This window comes from Nycticebus coucang, chromosome 14 (genome assembly GCF_027406575.1).
Source record: "Nycticebus coucang isolate mNycCou1 chromosome 14, mNycCou1.pri, whole genome shotgun sequence".
Taxonomy (NCBI): Eukaryota; Metazoa; Chordata; class Mammalia; order Primates; family Lorisidae; genus Nycticebus; species Nycticebus coucang.
The window spans coordinates 47,216,724-47,239,472 of NC_069793.1; the positions used below are offsets into that span (position 1 = coordinate 47,216,724).

Sequence of the window (22,749 nt, forward strand, 5' to 3'; positions counted from 1 at the left end):
CCTCTCTCAAGATAAAAGGAGGTGGGGAATGAGTGGCAGAAGAGGGAAATCATTGAAGGTACTTATTTTCTGGTGAGGTGGGAAAAGAACGTGCATGTTGATGGGAGAGAGAGACACTCATTTGGTTTTGAAAATGCCGGGCGGCACCTGTGGCTCAGTGACTAGGGCGCCGGCCCCATATGCTGAGGGTGGCGGGTTCAAACCCAGCCCCGGCCAAACTGCAACAAAAAAATAGCTGGGCGTTGTGGCGGGCGCCTGTAGTCCCAGCTACTCGGGAGGCTGAGGCAAGAGAATCGCATAAGCCCAAGAGTTAGAGGTTGCTGTGAGCCGTGTAACGCCACGGCACTCTACCCGAGGGCAGTACAGTGAGACTCTGTCTCTACAAAAAAAAAAAAAAAAAAGTGAAAATGCCTAAGGGACAGGAAAACACTTTATTCAAATATTTTATTTACATTTTAACATTACTCCATACATATTTTAGATTATATACATTACCCCCAAACATTTACAGTTTTGGGAATTATGCAAACGTGTCTCTCCCCCCAAGATAAGCTCTGAATGAGACCTAATTATTTCTTTTCTTTCTTTTTTTTTTTTAAGAGACAAAGTCTCTCACTTTGTCACCCTCAATAGAGTGCTGTGGTTGTGGTGTCATAGCTCACAGCAACCTCCAGCTCTTGGGCTTAGGCGATTCTCTTGCCTCAGCCTCCCGATTAGCTGAGACCACAGGCGTCCACCACAACGCCCGGCTATTTTTTTGTTGTAGTTTGGCTGGGGCTGGGTTTGAACCCGCCACCCTTGGTATATGGGGCCGGTACCCTACTCACTGAACCACAGGCGCCACCCGAGACCTAATTATTTCTATAAATAAAATGATTGTGCTATGAGAAGCTGTAACTACACAGAGTTTACTAAGCTACTTTATATATGTTCATAATATAATTTATAACTGTTTTGATGAGAAAAGGTACTTTTTGGCTCCAGGGAATATGGAATGTCAATGGTGACCTCATAATGACATTTATCAGAGTAGAATTCTGTGTGTATTGAAAAGCTTAACATGATACTGTAATTCTTTAAGGGATCCTTAATACTGTTAAGGATTCTTTTTTAAAAGTCATGCTAATTGAGGTATAATTTACAAATAGTAAAATTCATCTATTTTAGGTGTGCTGTTCTGTGAATTATGAAAAACAGTGAAATTAGCTTGGCGTCTGTAGCATAGTGGTTATGGCATCAGCCACGTACACCAAGGCTGGTGGGTTTGAACCCAGCCCAGGCCAGCTAAGCAACAATGACAACTGCAACTAAGCCAGCTTAGTTTTGTTTTTTCCCCTAACTTAAGCCACATTGGAAATGCAAGTTTCTCAGTTGCAACTTAGTTTTATATAAAAATAGCCAGGCATTGTGACAGGCGTCTATAGTCCCAGCAAATTGGGAGGGTGAGACAAGAGAATCACTTAAGCCCAAGAGTTTGAGGTTGCTGTGAGCTGTGACGCCACAGCACTCTGCTGAGGGCGACATAGTGAGACTCTGTCTCAGAAAAAAAAAAAAAAAGAAAAACGGAGAAAGTTGTATAATTGCCACCACTGCAGTTAAGATATAGAATATTACCATTACTCAAAAAAGTTTCCTTAGGCCCTTTTTGTAGTAAATCTTTTCTGCCCACTGCTTAGTCCTTGGCAACAACTGATTTTTCATTCCTATAGTTTTGCCTTTCTCTGGATGTCACACGAATTGGCATCATACAGTAGATACGACCTTTTGAGTCTGGCTTTCATTTCATATAATGCTTTTGAGATTCCATAAGTTAGCTCTTTTTTTTTTTTTTTTTTTTTTTGTAGAGACAGAGTCTCACTTTATGGCCCTCGGTAGAGTGCCGTGGCCTCACAGAGCTCATAGCAACCTCCAACTTCTGGGCTTAAGCGATTCTCTTGCCTCAGCCTCCCGAGTAGCTGGGACTACAGGTGCCCGCCACAACGCCCGGCTATTTTTTGGTTGCAGTTTGGCCAGGGCCACGTTTGAACCCGTCACCCTCGGTATATGGGGCCGGCGCCTTACCGACTGAGCCACAGGCGCCGCCCCAAGTTAGCTCTTTTTAACAAACTATTTATTAAGAACTATATGGATGCTTGGCGCCTGTGGCTCAAGCGGCTAAGGCACCAGCCACATACACCTGAGCTGGTTGGTTTGAATCCAAGCCGGGCCCGCCAAACAACAATGACGGCTGCAACCAAAAAATAGCTGGGCGTGTGGCAGGCACCTGTAGTCCCAGCTACTTGGGAGGCTGAGGCAAGAGAATAGCTTAAGCCGAGGAGTTGGAGGTTGCTATGAGCTGTGATGCCATGGCACTCTACCCAGGGTGACAGGTTGAGGCTCTGTCTCCAAAAAAAAAAAAAACAACTGTATGGAAAATACTGAAGTTTTAGATTTACAGAAGAATTGTGAAGATGCTACAAAGAATTCCCATAAACCCTGAACCCGGTTTCTCCTATTTTTTAATATATGTAAACTATTTGTGTTAATTATTAAACCTGCAAGGTTCTAGAATTAAGTTTTTGAAACGGGAAACTGTATGAAGATTTCTGTCAAGGCAATGACAGAAATTCTGTATTCTATAAAGAAAGGGTCTTGCTTTTCTCAGGCTGGTCTCAAACTCCTGGTCACAAGCAACTCCCCTGCCTTAGCTTCATAGAGTACTAAGATTACAGGCATCAGCCACTGCTCCCTAACGACTACATGGTTGTTTATCCTCTCTGTTATCATTCTTCCACAAAACTAATAATTGCTTGCACAGGTAGATGTCATGTGAAAACAAGATTTTTTAAGCCATAAAAATTGTTGGAGTTTGGGAAAAAATTCCAAAAATATTAATGTCATTTTTCATTGTTAATATTATTCCCTATTTGGAGTTTCTCAGCTGCAACTTAGTTTTATATATATATATTTATTTATTTATTTATTTTCTTTTTTTTTTTGAGACAGAGTCTCACTATGTCACCCTTGGTAGAATGCTGTGGTGTCACAGCTCACAGCAACCTCAAACTCTTGGGCTTAAGCGATTCTCCTCTCTCAGCCTCCCAAGCAGCCAGGACTACAGGCACCTGCCACAATGCCTGGCTATTTTTTTTTTATAATAAATCTTTTTATTTATTATTATTATTTATTATTATTATTTTTTTTTTTTTGCAGTTTTTGGCCGGGGCCGGGTTTGAACCTGCCACCTCCACTATATGGGGCCGGTGCCCTATTCCTTGAGCCACAGACGCTGCCCAGCCTGGCTATTTTTTCTTGCAGTTGTCATTGTTGTTTAGCTGGCCTGGGCCTGGTTTGAACCCAGCACCCTCAGTGTATAGGGCTGGCGCTCTAACCATTGTGCTATGGGAGCTGAGCCAACTTAGTTTTATTTTTTTCTCTAACTTAAGCCACATTGGAAATACAAGCATATATCATAACATTTAGCACAAAACCTTTACTATTTGTCATGTTGGAAATGGGGTAATGTCAAAGTTTATTTAATGATTCATGTCAAATGAATGAGTAATAAAGTAGGCCAAAGTTCAGTAGTTATCTCCATAAAACAGTACTACCGTTCAGATTCTGAGTTAGGTTGAAAAGTTCTCGGTCAACAAAGTGTCTTTCAATAGGAGCTTCATGTTGTGACTGTATCACCCCCATACTTGTCCTCCTTTCAAACATACAGTGGCTCCTATCGGAGGAAGGTGGGGGTATTGACTGCTAATGCTTATTAGACTGCAGTGTAGCCGTTGCTTTTTTACAAACTAGAAGTTAAGCTCTTTATGAATGTGCTTGTAGTACTTAGGCAGTGCACAGTCATAAGAATGGAGTGGGAGCCAGACCAGACTCACTTGTTTTTAAACTTAGGAAGAATCTTGGGAAGACTCTCCTTAGCTTTTCCCATGGCTCATTCTTTCCTATGTCCAGGTTGTGACTCCAGTTTCTTCTTTTCCCTCACTGCCGTATTAAAAATAGTATCACCTCAACTAGTTCTCTCTTACATTACTGGGTTCCCCCCCTTTCATTTCATTTACAGTCTGAACTTAGCATTTTGTTTGCTTGCTTGAATCAAACTACTTCTCAACATTTCCAGGGCTATCACCCTGGTCCAAATCATTGGTTCTCTTCTAGACTATTTCAGTTATTTTTAAAATTGGTTTCTCAGTTTCCATTTTTTGTGTTCTTGTATCTATTTCATGGAGCAGTAGGGAATCTTAGAGTAATGTAAATCAGATCACATGAATGTGTCCGCTTAAAGTCCATGTTTGAGTATGACAACTCCCTGTCCCCCCTAGCGAGTTTAATAGATGGTGATTTTAAGTTTTTTTAGAGAGAGTTTCAATTTTTGATAATTGTGAGCTTGGTGATTTAACTCATTCTTAACTTTATCAAGAAACATTTCACTAGAGAGCCACAGGGTAAAATTAAGTTAGGCTCAAATGAGGAAGTTTCCTTGTGTCATACCCTCAAGCTAGAATACTATAACTGTACATAACATATCTAAATTTGGAGAATAGGATTAAATTTTATAAGTCAAATTTAATATTATAAAACTCTAGGAGTTGGAGTGAACCTTATTTATCTAGCATCTAACTGCCCTATTTACTTGAGAAATTGATCCTCAGGGAGGGAAAGTACTTAATACAAGTTGAAATAACTAATTAATAATAGAGTTACACAAGAATTCAGTTCTCCTTTTCTTCTAACTTAATGTCACACAGCTCACAACCTCCAATCCTGGGCTTAGGCGATTCTCTTGCCTTAGCCTCCCAAGTAGCTGGGACTATAGGCACCCACCTCAACGCCCGGCTATATAAAAGTCAGAATTTTTATTCATCAAAACACACCAAAGAAAAAGAAAATCACTAGGGCGGCGCCTGTGGCTCAGTGAGTAGGGCGCCGGCCCCATATACCGAGGGTGGCGGGTTCAAACCCAGCCCCGGCCAAAACTGCAACCAAAAAATAGCCGGGCGTTGTGGCGGGCGCCTGTCATCCCAGCTGCTCGGGAGGCTGAGGCAAGAGAATCGCCCAAGCCCAAGACTTAGAGGTTGCCGTGAGCCGTGTGACGCCACGGCACTCTACCAAGGGCGGTACAGTGAGACTCTGTCTCTACAAAAAAATAAAAAAAATAAAAAAATAAAAAAAAAGAAAAAGAAAATCACTAATGAAGGGGAGGGGAAATGAGGCTGTCTTTTTTGGAGTGGTAAAAGTATTCTGAAATTTGGAAGTGGTGATGGTTGCACACCTGTGAATATACTAAAAACAACTGAATTGTGTACTTTTAAAAGGTGAACTTTTTATAAGTGAATTATATCTCAGTAAAGCTATATTAAAAATCACTAGTGAATTCTCTGATCTAGTGTGTTTTCTCCAGTCTCCATCCTTTGTCACCTCTGGTTTCTGATTATACTTGATGATTTACTTTTTAGGATACTCCCTATATTTATCTGATAACAGTCTTCACACCTGTTTTATTTCCCTCTGATCTTCTGTTTCTGGCTTAAGTATTACTGGTTTTCACTCTACCCATTCTCCCATGGCAATCTCAGCAACTACTTCCACTGCTTCACGTCTTCAGCTGTATGTAGATAACCCCTGAAGATTTATCTCTAGCCAGATTGTTCTTTGAGCCCAAGGCCGTTATTTCTAATTCCCCCAAGCAGATGTGTACTGTTATTTGTTACCAGTACTTCAAAATAGTAATGTGTTTTAAATTGACTAAAGGGAACTATGTGGCTCTGAAGAGCAATTCTGAGAATACATACATATGATTTTTTTTCCCTCAGAGAAATAATTTGATGGCTTATTATTTGGCACATTTAAAATGGCTTCCAGGGCGGCACCTGTGGCTCAGTCGGTAAGGCGCCAGCCCTATATACCGAGGGTGGCGGGTTCAAACCCAGCCCCGGCCAAACTACAACCAAAAAATAGCCAGGCGTTATGGCGGGCACCTGTAGTCCCAGCTACTCAGGAGGCTGAGGCAAGAGAATCGCTTAAGCCCAGGAGTTGGAGGTTGCTGTGAGCTGTGTGAGGCCACGGCTCTCTACCAAGGGCCATAAAGTGAGACTCTGTCTCTACCAAAAAATAAAATAAAATAAAATGGCTTCCAAACACATTAAATGAAAATAAAACAAGAGTGGATGCATCTGTTTGTTGAGTCTCCTAGGTTAAAATACTCATTTTGAATGTGATATTTCCATGTACTTTTAAGTATCTAACAGGCTATAGAAAGAGCCCTACAGTGAAGAATTGTTTTCTGTCTGGGTGCAGTGGCTCACGTCTGTATTCATAGCGCTCTGGGAAACTGAGGCAGGAGGATTGCTTGAGGTTGGGAGTTTGAGACCAGTCTGAGCAAGAGTGAGAACCTGTCTGTACTAAAAATAGGAAAATTAGCTTTGCATTGTGGATGGTGCCTGTAGTCCCAGCCACTTGGGAGACTGAGGCAGGAAGATGGCTTGAGCCCAGGGGTTTGAGGTTGCTATGAGCTGTGATTCACACGGCACTCTACCCAGAGGGACAGACAGACTGAGACTCTTGTCTCAAAAAAAAAAAAAAAAAAACTTCCTAATCTGGTACGTATTAAACTTAATTTCATTTATTTACAAGTACTAACAAGTACTTGAATGAAAGTCCAGGACTAGAGTGCTGGTGATAAAGCAGTAAATCAAACAGATCAGTCTCTGCTTCATGAAATTTAGTCTAGGGGACATATAGACAATAAAATTAATATTTACATATATAATAGATTGCCAAGTACTAAAATGCTAAGGAGAAAATAAGAAAAGTAATAGGTAATGGAGTTGGAGAAAGTTGCATTTTTAATTAGGTCTTTGGGGAGAACTTTATTCAATGACTTTCAGAGAAGGAGGCAAGGGAGAGAGTAACCATTCAGCTATTCAGGGAAAGACCAATACACACAGAGGGAATAGAAGAGCAAAGGCCTTGAGCTGGGAGCACAATGTCCTTGAAGAACAAGGAAGCCAGTGTGATAGGAACAGAGGGAAGTTCTGGGAGAGAGGTAATGGGGGAAAATTGGGAATGAGAGAGGAGCCACTGAAAGTTGTGAGCAGAGGAGTAAGAAGATACAGGTTTTTCAAGATCACTTTGGCTATTGTGTTGAGGATAGTCTGAAGATGGGAAATGGAGATAGTACAGGGGGATAGGTGGGAGGAGGCTATTTTAATAGTCCAGGCAAGAGCAAGAGCTGATGGTTGATTGGTCTAGGATAGTAGTGGGAACATAAATGCTCAGATTCAGAAATATTTTGAAGGTAGAGCCTACAAGTTTTTATTTATTTATTATTATTTTTTGAGGCAGAGCCTCACTATGTTGCCCTCAGTAGAGAGCTGTGGCGTCACAGCTCACAGCAACCTCAAACTCTTGGGCTTAAGTGATTCTCTTGCCTCCCAAGTAGCTGGGACTACAGGCGCCCACCACAGTGCCCAGCTATTTTAGAGACGGTGCTCAGGCTGGTCTCAAACCTGTGAGCTCAGGCAATCAATCCACCCACCTCGGCCTCCCAGAGTGCTAGAATTACAGGTGTGAGCCACCTCCTGGCCTTTACTGTAACTTTTACTTTTAAACGTTTTTGTGAAAACTCTTAGCTTAAAATACAAATGCTTTGTACAACTGTACAAAAATATATTCTTATGCTATAAGCTTTCACTGTATTTCATATTTTTTAAATTTTTTTACTTTTCAAACCTTTTTGTTAAAAACTAAGACAAAGGCTGGGTGCAGTGACTCATGGCCTGTAAACCTAGCACTGTGGGAGGCCAAGTCTGGACAACATAGTGAGAGCCCATGTCTCTTGTCTTTTTTTTTTTTTTGCAGTTTTTGGCTGGGTTTGAACCCACCATCTCTGGTATATGGGGCTGGTGCCCTACTCCTTGAGTGACAGGCGCTACCCCCATCTCTTAAAATATAAAAAAATTAACACCTGGGCGGCTCCTGTGGCTCAGTGAGTAGGGCGCCGGCCCCATATGCCAAGGGTGGCGAATTCAAACCCAGCCCCGGCCAAACTGCAACAAAAAAATAGCCGGGCGTTGTGGTGGGTGCCTGTAGTCCCAGCTGCTCGGGAGGCTGAGGCAAGAGAATCGCGTAAGCCCAAGAGTTAAAGGTTGCTGTGAGCTGTGTGACGCCACGGCACTCTACCCGAGGGCGGTACAGTGAGACTCTATCTCTACCAAAAAAAAATTAACACCTATAAACCCAACTATTCAGGAAGCTGAGCTGGGAGGATCACTTGGGCCCAGGAGTTTGAGACTGCAGTGAATTGTGATTGTGCCACTGCGCTCTAGCTTGGGTAACAGAGCGAGATCCTGTCTCTAAAAAACAAAACAAAACTAAGATACACGTAAGCTAAGCCTACACAAAGTCAGGACCATCAATATCACTGTCTTCCACTTTGACATCTTATTTTACTAGAAGGTCTTTAGGAACAGTAACACATGGAGCGTCATTTCCTATAACAATGCCTCTGGAATACATCCTTAAGAACTTGACTGAGGCTACTTTATAGTTAATTATTATTTTTTGTAAGTAGAATGAGTATACTCTAAAATAATGTTAAAAGTATATATATTTACCATATATAAAATTGCTTGAGCCCAAGAGTTTGAGGTTGCTGTGAGCTACAACGCCACTGCGCTCTACTGGGGGCAACAAAGTGAGATTCTTTCTCCAAAAAAAAAGAAGTTACAGTAAGGTATGGTTAATTTATTACTGAAGAAAAAACATTTTTTATAAGTTTGGTGTAGCGTACACATACAGTGTTTATAAAATCTATAGGTGCATAGTAGATAATTTTTCAGCTCCTCCATAATCCTGTGGGACCACTATTGTATACATGGTGGATTATTCACTAAAACGTGTGGCACATGACTGTGCTGTTTTTTTCCTGTACATACACATCTCTGTAAAGTTAATTTATAAATTAGGTGAGATAACAGATTAACAGAAATAACTAATAAAATACAACAATTGAACTGTAAAAATTACTTTAAAGTTGTGAATTGTTTATTTGGTGCACACATGCATGACTTTTTTTTTTTTTTTTGTAGAGACAGAGTCTCACTTTATGGCCCTTGGTAGAGTGTCATGGCATCACACGGCTCACAGCAACCTCCACCTCCTGGGCTTAAGCGATTCTCTTGCCTCAGCCTCCTGAGTAGCTGGGACTACAGGCGCCCGCCACAACGCCCGGTTATTTTTTGGTTGCAGTTCAGCCGGGGCCGGGTCTGAACCCACCGCCCTCAGTATATGGGGCCAACGCCTTACCGACTGAGCCACAGGCGCCGCCCGACTTTTTTTTTTTTTTTTTTTGAGACAGAGCCTCAAGCTGTCACCCTGGGTAGAGTGCGTGGCATCACAGCTCACAGCAACCTCCAACACCTGGGCTCAAGTGATTCTCGTGCCTCCACTTCCCAAGTAGCTGGGACTACAGGCACCCACCACAATGCCTAGCTACTTTTTGGCTGTAGCCGTCATTGTTGTTTTGCGGGCCCCGGCTGAATTCGAACCCACCAGCTTAGGTGTATGTGGCTGGCGCCTTAGCCGCTTGAGCCACAGGCGCTGAGCCCATGCATGACTTTCTTTAGGATATGTATTCCAGAGTATAACTCAAGAGTCAGAGTGTCAGTATCTTCAGCTTTCAGATGTATGTTTTCTGAAACATTTGTACCAATTTATATTCATCCTACCGGTTGTGTGTGTTTCCATTGTTTCATGTCTTTATCTCTTAGTATTGTATTATTTTTAATTTTTTCCTAGTGTTATATGTGTGTAGTGATATTTCTCTATAGTTTTAGTATTCATTTCCATGATTACTAATAAGATTGAGCCTTTTTCTTTTTTCTTTTATTATTATTTTTTTGTTTTTGTTTTTTTTGGCCGGGGCTGGGTTTGAACCCACCACCTCCGGCATATGGGACCGGAGCCCCACTCCTTGAGCCACAGGCACCGCCCCAAGATTGAGCCTTTTTCATATTTATTGGCCATTTGTGAAGTTTACGTCTTTCATCTGTTTTTCTTTTAGCTTGTCTTTTTAATTTGTAGTTCTTTATATTGGATCTGAGTCATTTGCTTATGTGTTAAAATACCTTTTGTGGCTTGTATTTATTATTTTCTTTGGTGTGTTTTGATGAATAAAAATTCTGACTTTTACTGTAGTGAAATTTATTAACTTTAACCCTTGTGGCTAGTGCTTTTTATGTCTTAAGAGATTTTTTCCTTCTCTGATGTCAGTAGAGTTTCTCTCCTGTAATGTCTTATAAATACTTCATAGTGGAGGCTTTCACGGTTAAGTGTTTGGTTTGCCTTGAGTTAATTTTTATTTAAGGATTGAGGTAGGCATGGGTTTCATTTTCTCTCCTTTTGTTCTAGCACCATTCTTGAAAAGACTGTCCTTGCCTCACATTCTAATATGCTGCTTTTATCTTAAATCAGTTATCTATGGAAGTGTCTGTTTCTGGGCTCTTTACTTGATTTCTTTATGCATAAATGCTATAGTAAGTAAAGTTAGCTTTATAATAAATATTTATTAGGTATGGCAAGGCCTCTTACTTTGTTCTTTATCAAGAGGGCCCTGGCTATTTTTTGAGACATAACCTCAAGCTGTCACCTTGGGTAGAGTGCTGTGGCATCACAGCCCACAGCAACCTCCAACTCCTGGGCTCAAGCGATTCTCCCGCCTCTGTCTCCCAAATAGCTGGGACTACAGATGCCGCCACAACCCCTGGCTAGCCCTTGGTTGCAGCCGTCATTGTTTGGCTGGGCCTGGGTTGGATTCCAACCTGCCAGCTCAGGTATATGTGGCTGGTGCCTTTGCCGCTTGAGCCACAGGCGCCAAACCTAAATTTTAGAATCACTGGCAAATTTTATTTTAGAAGTCTCTTGGAGCCAGCATGATGACTCATGCCTACAATCCTAGCACTCTAAGAGGCTGAGGTGGGAGGATCCCTTGAGCTGAGGAGTTTGAGATCAGCCTGTGCAAGATTGAAACCCCATTCTAATAAAATAAAAAAAAAAAAATAGAGAAAATTAACTGGGTGGGATGGCTACTTTGGAGGCTGAGGCAGGAGGATCACTTGAGCCTAGGAATTTGAGGTTGCTGCGTGCTTCTGTAGCACTCTATCCTGGGCAGCAGAGTGAAACTCTGTAACCAAAAAAAAAAAAAAAAAAAAGTCTGTGGGTATTTTGAGATCTACTCCAGGAGAGGTGGTCTAAACATGGAAAAATATAACATATTGAGATACTCTTTACTATTTCTCAATAAAATTTTATAATTTTCCCTTTCATTTTTTGTTAGATGTATTGTTACTTGGTGGGTTTTGTGGGTGTATGTGCATTTTACTATAAATATTACTTTTTTTGAAAATAACTTTTATTAACCATTTAGTATAGCTGTATAGAAATAGAATTGATGTTCATGTATTAGTATTATGTCAAGGAACCTTGCTAAAGTCTGGCATGTGATTCTCAATTTCTGTATTTTCTTTAGGTTTTGGACTTTTTTTCTTTTCCTTTTTTTTTTTTTGGAGACAGATCTCATTCTGTTGTACCAGGCTAAAGTGCTGTGGCATCAGCCTAGTTCAGAGCAATCTCAAACTCCTGGGCTCCAGTGACCCTCTTGCCTGGGCCTTTCAAGTATGGGAATTCTGGGCATGCACCCTTGTGTCTGATCCGGTGTCCCTTTTTATTTATTTATTTATTTATTTATTTAGAGACAGAGCCTCAAGCTGTCACCCTGGTGTCACAGCTCACAGCAACCTCCAACTCTTGGGCTTAAGCAATTCTTTTGCCTCAGGCTCCCAAGTAGCTGGGACTACAGGTATATGCTATTTTTTGGTTATACTTGTCATTGTTGTTTGGCAGACCCGATCTGGATTTGAACCTGCCAGCTCTGGTGTATGTTGCTGGCACCTTAGCTGCTTGAGCTGCAGACGCCAAGCCTTTTTATTTTTGATATTGTTTATTTACTGTCTTTAATTTTTGTCTTGATCAGCATCACTAGATATCTTATTAGTTTTCTGTTGTATATTTATTTCTCATGTCACTAATTTCTTCTCTGATATTTATTCTCTTTTTTTCTACTTTTATTTTGCTGTCATTTTTCTAATTTCATGAAATAGATGCTTAGTTTATTTTTCAATCTTTCCACTTTTTAGGCCAGGTGCAGTGACTCATTTCTGTACTTGGGAGGCTGGGACAGAAGGATCACTTGAGGCCAGTAGTTCAAGATTAGCCTAGGCCACATAGCAAGACCTTCCATCTCATTTGAAACTATGTATATATTTAATTAAGGCTGGGTGTGTTGGCTCATGCCTGTAATCCTAGCACTCTGGGAGGCTGAGGTGGGTGGATTGCTTGAGTTCAGGAGTTGGAGACCAGCCTGAGCAAGAGTGAGATCCTGTCTCTACTAAAAATAGAAAACCTAGCCAGGCGTTGGGACGAGTACCTGTAGTCCCAGTGACTTGGGAGGCTAAGGCAAGAGGATGGCTTGAGCCCAGGAGTTTGAGGTTGCTGTGAGCTATGACACCACACACACACATATGCTTGTATGTGTATAATTTTTTTAAGACAGGCTTGCTTTCTTTTCCTTTCTTTTCAAAGGAAAAAATATACACAAACACACACACACATATGTGTATATATATACATATCACATATAACTACACATGTGTGTATATATATAGTTTTTTTTTTCGTTTGAGACAGAGTCTCACTTTGGGAAAAGAAAAGAAAGCAAGCCTGTGTTTTAAAATATACATATACATATGTACACATATTATTTATATATATAATATGTGTATTGTTATATTTATATATAATATAAATATTTGTGTGAAGTTTGAGAGAAAGAGGATGAATAAAGTGATGAATTCTTGCCGTCAGTGAAATTGCAGATTTGCTAGTCATCTGGTGATGATAAATTGATTTAGTACATATTATAACTAAATAAGAGTATTAACAACCTCATTGTAGAATCAAAGGAGACAATGATATTTATTAATTTTTTTTGGAGACAGAGTCTCACTGTCTTGCCCTCGGTAGAGTGCTATGGTGTCACAGCTCACAGCAACCTCCAACTCTTGGGCTTTAGCGATTCTCTTGCCTCAGCCTCCCAAGTAGCTGGGATTATAGGTGTCCACCACAATGCCTGGTTATTTTTTGGTTGTAGTTGTCATTGTTGTTTGGTGGACTTGGGCTAGATTTGAACCCTCCAGCTCCAGTGTATGTGGCTGGCACTTTAGCCACTTGCTATAGGCACTGAGCTGACAACGATATTTATTAATGCAGAAAGAAATAACCATACAATTGCAGAAGAAAGTTGTTTGTAATGGGTAAATTAGTTTAGACACTGATTCTAGATAACAGTAGTGTATCATGGTGAATTTAGCACTCTCTAGATTTGAACCCTGATTCTAACACTTGTTATCTGCTATGTTGATGGGCAGATTATGTAATTTGTATGCTGAAATGTTATTTGTAAACTAGGGATAATGTTTCATAAAAATTTATAAAATGGGCTTTTAAAGGGAATGCTATTTCATAAAATTTGTGCAGATTAGTTAATATATTGCTTGAAGCAATATTTGGCATGTAGTATCTAATCTGCTATAGTTTTATCAAACATGTTCCTTGGGTACTGTAATCTTCATAAATTTTTTTTTTTTGCAGTTTTTGGGCGGGACTGGATTTGAACCCACCACCTCAGGCATAGGGGGCCGAGGCCCTATTCCTTTGAGCCACAGGCTCCACCCATAATTTTGCTTTTAATGGTGGCATAATGCTTAGTTCCATGGAGGTACCTTAATTTATTTTTGTTTGAGGTTTATTCTCATTTTAGAGGAGGAATATCTGTATGATTGAGCTAAAATAATTGTCCCACCCCCTTTTTTTTGGTGTTTAATGTTTTCAAGATCCGAAAACGTTTATTAGGCAGAGTGTGGTGGCTCATGCCTATAATCCTTGCACTCTGGGAAGCTGAGGTGGGTGAATTGCCTGAGCTCACAGGTTCGAGACCAGCCTGAGCAAGAGCAAGACCCCATCTCTAAAAATAGCCAGGTGTTGTGGTGGGTGCCTATAGTCCGAGCTACTCGGGAAGCTGAGGCAAGAGAATCACTTGAGCCCAAAAGTGTGAGGTTGCTGTGAGCTGTGAAATTGTAAATGAATGTCTACCACTGATGAAGCCAAGAGCTTTTAAATTAATTCTTCTGTTTTGGGGTATGCGAATAGTGTCCAAAAGTTTAACTGAATAGTTTAATTACCCTCTTTTGAGTTTTAAAGTAGCTTCAACCATGTGATTTTCATTGGGTTACTTTATGTTGGGGAAATTTTGGCACATGGTGTACAGTCCTCTTTCAAATACTAGTCATATTGTCTTTTCTTGCTTGTATTAGGGGAACATTAGAATTATGTTTTCTTTTTGAATTAGCATGTAGGAAATTATTTCCTGCTAAATGTTTGTCATGAAGTAAAGTTTTATTTTAAAAAATTAATGGAGCATGTCATTAATGCACCAGCCCCAGAAAAAAATTAGTAAAGCATGTCATTAACGCAGCAGCCCCAGAAAAATAGCTGAAGCACACAGGGTTACTTTTGGACAATGTGTTAAATCCTCTTATTGCCATTTGAGTATGCATAATAACCTCTGAGAAAATGAAAAATGTGATAACTTAGCTGCTAGTATGCTCATTTAATGGCTACTTAGAATTGAATTTACTTTAGCATTGTACTACTTTGGATTGTTGGGACTAGAAATAGAGCAAGCAAATAAGTAATGTGAAAAAAAACTCACACTTAAAATATACTTCAAACTATTAATTTTATACCTCTGTCAGTAAATGAGAGTTAACATTCATCTGAAATATTTAGAACAAGGGTGTTTTCTAATGAATAAACTGTTGAAAACTTACCTTAAAAATCCAGATCTGTCTTTCAGAACAGTGTTAATCAGGATAATTCTTAAATAACAAATCAGTGTTGGAAGATGAATTATAGTTAAGTATCTTTATCTCTTTGTAAAATGATATTTTGTTTTAATCCATCTGATTTTGTGAAAAATATTGTTATGGTGTTCATTGCGAAGATGATTACACTTAACTCATTTCTCCTACAGTGTGTCCATACTCCTGATTAAGTTTCTTTTTTTTTTTTATTGTTGGGAATTCATTGAGGGTACAATAAGCCAGGTTACACTGATTGCAATTGTTAGGTAAAGTCCCTCTAGTAAATTAAGTTTCATATTTGTTAAGCAGCGTGTGTAACTAGCTCCATGAACCCCTATCTATGTGTTTGATATGATCCTCTCCCCTAATTACTTGACCCTTCGTGTTGTTTCCTAGAAATGATGTACTCAAATTCTTGATTTCAAGTGATTCTCCCACCTCCCAAGGTGCTGGGATTATAGACAGGAGCCACCAGACCTGGCCTGAAATACTGGAATTTTCTTTCTTTCTTTTTTTTTTTTTGAGGCAGAGTCTCACTATGTCACCCTCAGTAGAGTGCTGTAGCATCAAACTCTTGGACTTAAGTGATTCTCTTAGCTCAGTCTCCTGAGTAGTTGGGACTACAGGCGCCCACCCCAGTGCTGGGCTATTTTTTTGTTACAGTTGTCATTGTTGTTTAGCAAGCTGGGGCCAGCCTCAAACTCTACTAGCCTTGGTGTATGTGGCCGGTGTCCTATTCACTCACTGAGCTACGGGCACTGCTGGAAATGTTGGAATTTTTCTACCAGATAAAGGAGTTGAGATTCTGAAGGCACCAGGGGAGACTTCTTAATACCAAAATTCACCATCCCTCACCTGTCCCCAGTTCGTGTAGCCCTTTGTGAGATACACCATAGCCTGTTCCAAGGCATATGACCCCTCCTTTAAAAGCCCATGATATTCCTTAGAGGGAGTGGATAAGCTGTCTGTATTAAAAATTCCTTGAGGAACTAAAGAAATGATCAAGTAAGTCCTGGGCACTTAAGAAGCTTATTTTATTATTTTGAGTAGAAGTAAAGGTGCACAGATTCTGCGTTAATCAGGATGTTTTTGATTGTGGCAGAAACTCATTTTAAAATGGCTTAAGCAAAAAGGTGGGTTTATTGGCTTTATATAAGTGAAAAGTTTGGTCTGGTGCATGGTTGGATCCAAATGCTTAAAATGTCTTATTATCTAGAATTTATCTTACTTCATTCTATCTTAGGTCTGTTTTCGTAGGGCTTGGGTTTATTCTTAGGCAGCTCCTTGGTAGTAGCAAAGATGGCTGCATCAGGGCCAGGCTTGGCATTACATCGGGTTAGAAACATGAATAAAAAACTTCCTTTTCAGGGCGGCGCCTGTGGCTCAGTCGGTAAGGCGCCGGCCCCATATACCCAGGGTGGCGGGTTCAAACCCGGCCCCGGCCAAACTGCAACCAAAAAATAGCCGGACGTTGTGGCGGGCGCCTGTAGTCACAGCTACTCGGGAGGCTGAGGCAAGAGAATCACTTAAGCCCAGGAGTTGGAGGTTGCTGTGAGCTGCGTGAGGCCACAGCACTTTACCGAGGGCCATAAAGTGAGACTCTGTCTCTACAAAAAAAAAAAAAAAACTTCCTTTTCAAACAGTTTTAGCAGAACTACTGGGGTTAACACTGAAGGGTCAGATTTGTATCTTTTGGAATGGTTGGGGGTGGGGATGAGGTGGAGGGTAGAGACTGTTCTGTTCTAACTACAGGAGATAAAAGGTAGATAAGCATCTCCAGAAGGGAAGCTAGCTATAGATTCTACTGCCAGAAGCAAAGATGTTGGGCAGGCAAAAACAGCAAAAACTCTACAAATATAAAGAAGAAAAAAATATGATAAAAATCTTTGGCTAGCCTAAAAAGATGAATTCTGTTAAGAGCTGCTTAGGAAAAGCTTCTGGGAAGAGATAATATTTGAATTGGGCCCTGAGGACAAGTAGAATTTTTCCAGGGCATACCATGTAACGAAAGGACTTTACTGGTCACTCATTTAAGAAGTTTGGCAATGACAGAATAAAATTAAAATGGAACCTACTGGAGTCTAGAAGGGAATGTTAAGATTATTTTTCCCTCCCAATATGGAGAAAACATAAGCATATTTATGGCAAAGGACTCTAAGCTAGTAAAGGAGAAATTAACAAGCAAAGGAGGTAATCCCTTATAAGGAAGGAAGGAGAGGGGAATTTGTTGGGGTTAAGGATATTTGAAGGATGTAACCTTAGAAAGGAAAGGGAGAATAGCCCTTTCTCTGAGGACGTGAGGACGTGAAAGGAAGGTGGTGGTAGTAGAAGTTAGAGAAGTTTGACTTTAGACAGTTAAGTAGGTTTCCTTAGAAGTAAGAAGAAAAGGTTTGTTAGCTGTGTATTGCTATGTGACAAACCATACCAAAATGATTCTGTGGGTTAGCAATTTGGCTTGAGCTCAGCTGGGTGGTTTCTTCTGCTGTTCTTGCCTTCGGTCACTCATATAGCTGTGGTCATCTGGAGTGTGGATGGATGGTCAAAGATGGTAGCTTCACTCACATTCCTGGTGGTTGGTTGGCTGTTGGCAGGGCTTCTCTCTCCTAATTCTGTCTTATCATCAATAAACATTCATGTGGCAGTGGCCGCATTTCAAGAGAAGAGCTGATGTGATAAAGCCCTCATATGTGTATGACCTACTCTTGGAACTCTGCTCCCACAGTGTCACTTTTTCCCTTTCTGTTGGTCAGAGCAAGTCACAAGGCCAGCTCAGTTCAAGAAAGTAGAGAAGTAGAACCCCCTCTTTATGGGAAGAGCAAAAAAAATCACACTGCAAGGTGGGAGGAGGGGGTGAATATTGGAATGAAAGGAATTTGTGTCTATTATCCACCATCCAACATTTTATTATGAAAATTTTCAGTCATGGCAGCCAAGGTAAAAGAATTTCAAAGTGACTACCCATGTACCTACCACCTAGAGTCTACTATGAACATTCTTCTTTCTTTCTTTCTTTTCTTTTTTTTTTTTTTCACGTGGTAGAACAATAGTTTATTAGAAGATAGAAAACGTTCTAATACAGGCTGGATTCAATGGTTCATACCTGTAATCCTAGTGCTTTGGGTGGATCACCTGAGCTCAGGAGTTTGAGACTAGCATGAGCAAAGCAAGATCCAGATTTTACTAAAAATAGAAAAATTACCCAGGCATTGTGGTGGGAACCTGTAGGCCCACCTACTCTGGAGGCTGAGGCAAGCAGATCACTAGAGCCCAAGAATTTGAGGTTTCTGTGACCTATGATGCCATGGCACTCCACCCAGGGTGACAGAGTAAGATTTTGTCCTCCCGTCCCCCCCCCTCCTCAAAAGCTTCTAGTACAATGGAAGGTGTCTGGATTGGGTTGCCCCCACCCCCCTTTTTTTATAGGCAGGGTCTCACTCTATCACCCAGGCTGGAGTGCAGTGGCCCAATGTAGGTCACTGGAGCCTACTGGGGTTAAGCAATCCTCAGCTTTCTGAGTAGCTAGGACTACAGGCGTGCACTGTCACACCTGACTAATTTTTAAATTTTTTGTAGAGATGGGTTCTCCCTGTGTTGCCCAGCCTGGTCTCAAACTCCTGGCCTGAAGTGATTCTCCCACCTCGGCCTTACAGAGTGCTGGGATTACAGGTGTGAGTCACTGCACCAGGCCTTAAAGTTCATCCATCCATCATCCCTCTGTTTATCAGTTTATACTATTTTTTTGGTGGATTTCAAAGTAAATTGTAGACATTAGTACTTTGTGTATATTTAGCAGGAATTCAGTATTTAGTTTTTTTCTTTTGATATAAAGTTCACATATAATGAAGTGTATCTCTTAAGTGTACATTGTGACTATGTTTTGCAGTATACCACAGAAGAGAAAAATTTGGAATAACATCTCAGTGAAATGGCTCAGAAATTAAACTGTAGTTGTATGAAAAAATTACAAGTAATACTCCAAGAACATTCCAAGAACGTTCCTTGAATACCTCTTGCTTCATGTTCTCACTAATAATTTTTTCCTTAGTATTACCTCATCACTTAGGCTCTTCATTTGTGTTATATTAATTTGAATTCACTTTGGATTTTTCCCTACCTCCTGTCACTGAGCATTTATTAATCATATGCTGTAGGTAAACACTATGTTTGCCAGAAAAAAAGACCATGAGATGTAAACAAGGGCTGTCTTGTTTTGTAGGTATTTAAGTGTATCACAAATCAGATTAGATAACTAATAGATACCATCATTTAAGGCTTATGCTGAGGGTCAGTGCTAAGCACTTTTTTTTTTTTTTTTTTTTTTTTTTAAGTTTTTTGTAAGACAAGGTCTTGCTCTGTAGCCTTGGGTAGAATGCAGTGGTGTCATTGTAGCTAACTGCATCATCAAATTCCTGGGCTCATTTAGGGACTACAGGTCCATGCAATCACACCTGGTCAATTTTTTCTAATTTTGGTAGAGACCGAGGCCTCCCTCTTGCTCAGGCTGGTCTCAACCCCCTGACCTCAAGTGATCCTCCTGTCTCAGCCTCCCAGAGTACTGTGATTACAGGCATGAGCCACCATGCCTGACCTAGTGCTTATATCTGAGATGGGCCTCTCTCAAACTGTTACAGTGTGGTACATTACCATTCTAATGTGAAAAAAATAGTGTAACCAAAGTATGTGACAAATGCAGCCATTATTTAAACTTTGAGTGGAATATTACAGCTTCTTATATCCTTAACATTTTGGTCTTATTATTTAAATCTATATATATTATACATTTTCAACATTTCTAGAAGATTATAAACCCTTATCAGTTTATTACATTTTGATAGAATAGTAGTTTTTTATTGACTAGTTATTGAGTGTTTTTATTGCTAATTGTTTTATGAGCAGTATAGCAAACAGCAAAAAATCAAAAGCCACTTTGACTTGCTATCTACATAACAGGAAACCCTGGCTGAACTCTTAAAAATAAAGTGATTAACACTTAAGTCAATTTCATGCCAAAAATTCTGCCAGAAGTGCCACTGGTTAACAGCGGCTGTTGTGATAGCTAAAATCAAAGCTTCTTAAGTTTGTTTTACTATGCAGCATCCTGTTAGGTCAGAAAGTATGGTTCATCCATGTCTAAACATGTTTCTTAACCCAACGATGTGTAAGGTATTAAGTGTTCCTTCACCCAGATTTCACTCACCTGTTTTATGTATTTGATAGTATATTTTTGTAAATTGCTTCACATCCTAAATCATATGGGATAGGTTGTAAACAGATATATTTGTGTTTAGAAAATCTAATTAAGTGTTATGTTTATTTTTATGTATAGGTATTACTATTTTGGAAACTACGAGAAAAAATAGATTAGGGACAAGTTTTGTCTTTTTAGTGGACATGGCTCAGATATCCAGCAACAGTGGATTTAAACAATGTTCATCTTCACATCTGGAACCAACAAGAACAAAAGATGTGGACAAAGAAGAAGCATTACAGATGGAAGCAGAGGCTTTAGCAAAACTGCAAAAGGATAGACAAGTGACTGTCAATCGGAGAGGCTTTGAGTTGTCAAACAGCACCAAACAAAAAGCACAAGTTTGTAACAACCAGGATTATGATCTCATGGTGTTTCCTGAATCAGATTCCAAAAAAACAGCAGTAGATATTGACGTAGAAAAGCTTACCCAAGCTGAACTTGAGAAATTATTGCTGGATGACAGTTTTGAGACTACAAAAACACCTGTATTGCCAGTTACTCCTGTTCTGAGCCCTTCGTTTTCCACACAGCTCTATCTTAGACCTACTTTTCAGAGAGGACAGTGGCCACCCAGATTGCCTGGGCCTTCCACTTATACTTTACCTTCTATTTATCCTTCAACTTATAGTAAACAGGCTGCATTCCAGAATGGCTTCAATCCAAGAGTGCCTACTTTTCCATCTACAGAACCTATATATTTAAGTCTTCCAGGACAGTCTTCATATTTTTCATATCCCTTGACACCTGCTACACCCTTTCATCCACAAGGAAGCTTACCTATCTATCCTCCAGTGGTCAGTCCTGACATGGCAAAACTATTTGACAAAATAGCTAGTACATCAGAATTTTTAAAAAACGGAAGAGCAAGGACTGATTTAGAGATAACAAATTCCAAGGCTGCAGTCAGCAATCTACAGGTATCTCCAAAGTCTGAGGATATCAGTAAATTTGACTGGTTAGACTTAGATCCTCTAAGTAAACCTAAGGTGGACAATGTAGAAGTATTAGACCATGAAGAAGAGAAAAATGTTCTAAGTTCACTAGCAGAGGATCCTTGGGATGCTGTTCTTCTTGAAGAGAGCTCACCAGCAAGTTTTCACCTGGAAAGAAAGGTGAATGGAAAATCCCTTTCTGGGGCAACTGTAACGAGAAGCCAGTCTTTAAATATTCGAACAACTCAGTTCAAAGTCCATGGCCAAGTATCTCAGGTATAGTCTTTTCTAACTTCTCAAACTTAATAGTAAAACTCAAGAGTTCACTTTTGTGTGCATAAGGAAAAGAAAAATTTTTCATTTTGAATTTTGTTTTTCTTTGCTCCCAGATGTGCTTTGATTCTTTGATTTAATCCTTTGGCAAAGGATTAAATGTGATTAGGCCAATTGAAAAATTGCTTGCTATTAATGTTTTTCTAGGATAATAAATAAAAAGCCTCTAATCAGGGAACTGTCTGTCACTGAGAGGCATTTAAGATATTTTTATCTGGCTTGGTGCCTGAAGCACAGTGGTTACGGCACTGGCCACATACACATATCCAGGCTGGCGGGTTCAAACCCATCCCGGGCCAGCTAAACAACAATGATAACTGCAACCAAAAAATAGGCAGGCATTGTGGCAGGTGCCTGTAGTCCCAGTTACTTAGGAAGCTGAGGCAAGAGAATCGCTTAAGCCCAAGAGTTTGAGGTTGCTGTGAGCTACGTTGCTATGGCACTCTACGATAAAGTGAGACTCTGTCTCAAAAAAAAAAAAAAGAGAAATATTTTTTCTGTCTGTTCATTATGTATGATTCCTTCTTTTTCATCCTTATATCTTTTGCTTTTTTCAAGGCAAACAGGAAGTTTGGTTTTTAACCCCATTATAGAAATTCTCATGCATTTTCTTGTTTTTAACCATAAATGAATGAACAAATGTAAAAAAAAAAACATAACCTAGAGAGAAAGAAAAGGCATTTAAAGTATTTTATTTAAACCCTCATAATTAGCTGGGTGTAGTGGCAGGCACCTGTAGTCCCAGCTGCTCAGGAGGCTGAAGCAAGAGGATCACTTGAGTCCAAGAGTTTGAGGTTGCTATGAGCTATGATGCCATGGCTCTCTATGGAGGGTGGCAGAGTAAGACTCTGTCTCAAAAACAAAACAAAACAAAAAGAAGCATATTAGTAGAGGTGAAGAGTGAAAACAGTCGCTGATACGATGTAGTTGCTGAGTTCATGTGGTATTACTAAGTGGAAAAATTAGTTAAGGGTTAAGGTAGGAGTGGGATGTTTTCCCTCAGAAGAGAGGCAGCAGAGTTTAGATTTTTTTCTTTTCAAACATAGTCGCTGTGTGTTTTGCTCTTACAGTATGAGTGGATTCTGGGAATGTTCAAGCCTCATTCTTACCTTATTATGATTTATTTTTTGCTTGTTTGTTTATTTATTTATTTATTTATTTTTTTGTAGAGACAGAGTCTCACTTTATGGCCCTTGGTAGAATGCCGTGGCCTCACACAGCTCACAGCAACCTCCAACTCCTGGGCTTAAGCGATTCTCTTGCC

At 40.0% G+C, this 22,749-nt stretch overlaps 1 protein-coding gene across 4 annotated transcripts in view; it reads left to right on the forward strand.

Annotated features, from left to right (window-relative positions):
* PIK3C2A (phosphatidylinositol-4-phosphate 3-kinase catalytic subunit type 2 alpha) overlaps nt 1–22,749 on the forward strand; it is a 124,367-nt gene that overhangs the window by 6,364 nt on the left and 95,254 nt on the right. For all 4 annotated transcript variants that reach the window (XM_053562333.1, XM_053562335.1, XM_053562332.1 and 1 more), the window contains exon 2: nt 20,296–21,428. In XM_053562333.1, the coding sequence (XP_053418308.1) occupies nt 20,361–21,428 (1,068 nt within the window). In that variant the 5' untranslated portion in view covers nt 20,296–20,360. The remainder of the gene's footprint in view (nt 1–20,295; nt 21,429–22,749) is intronic.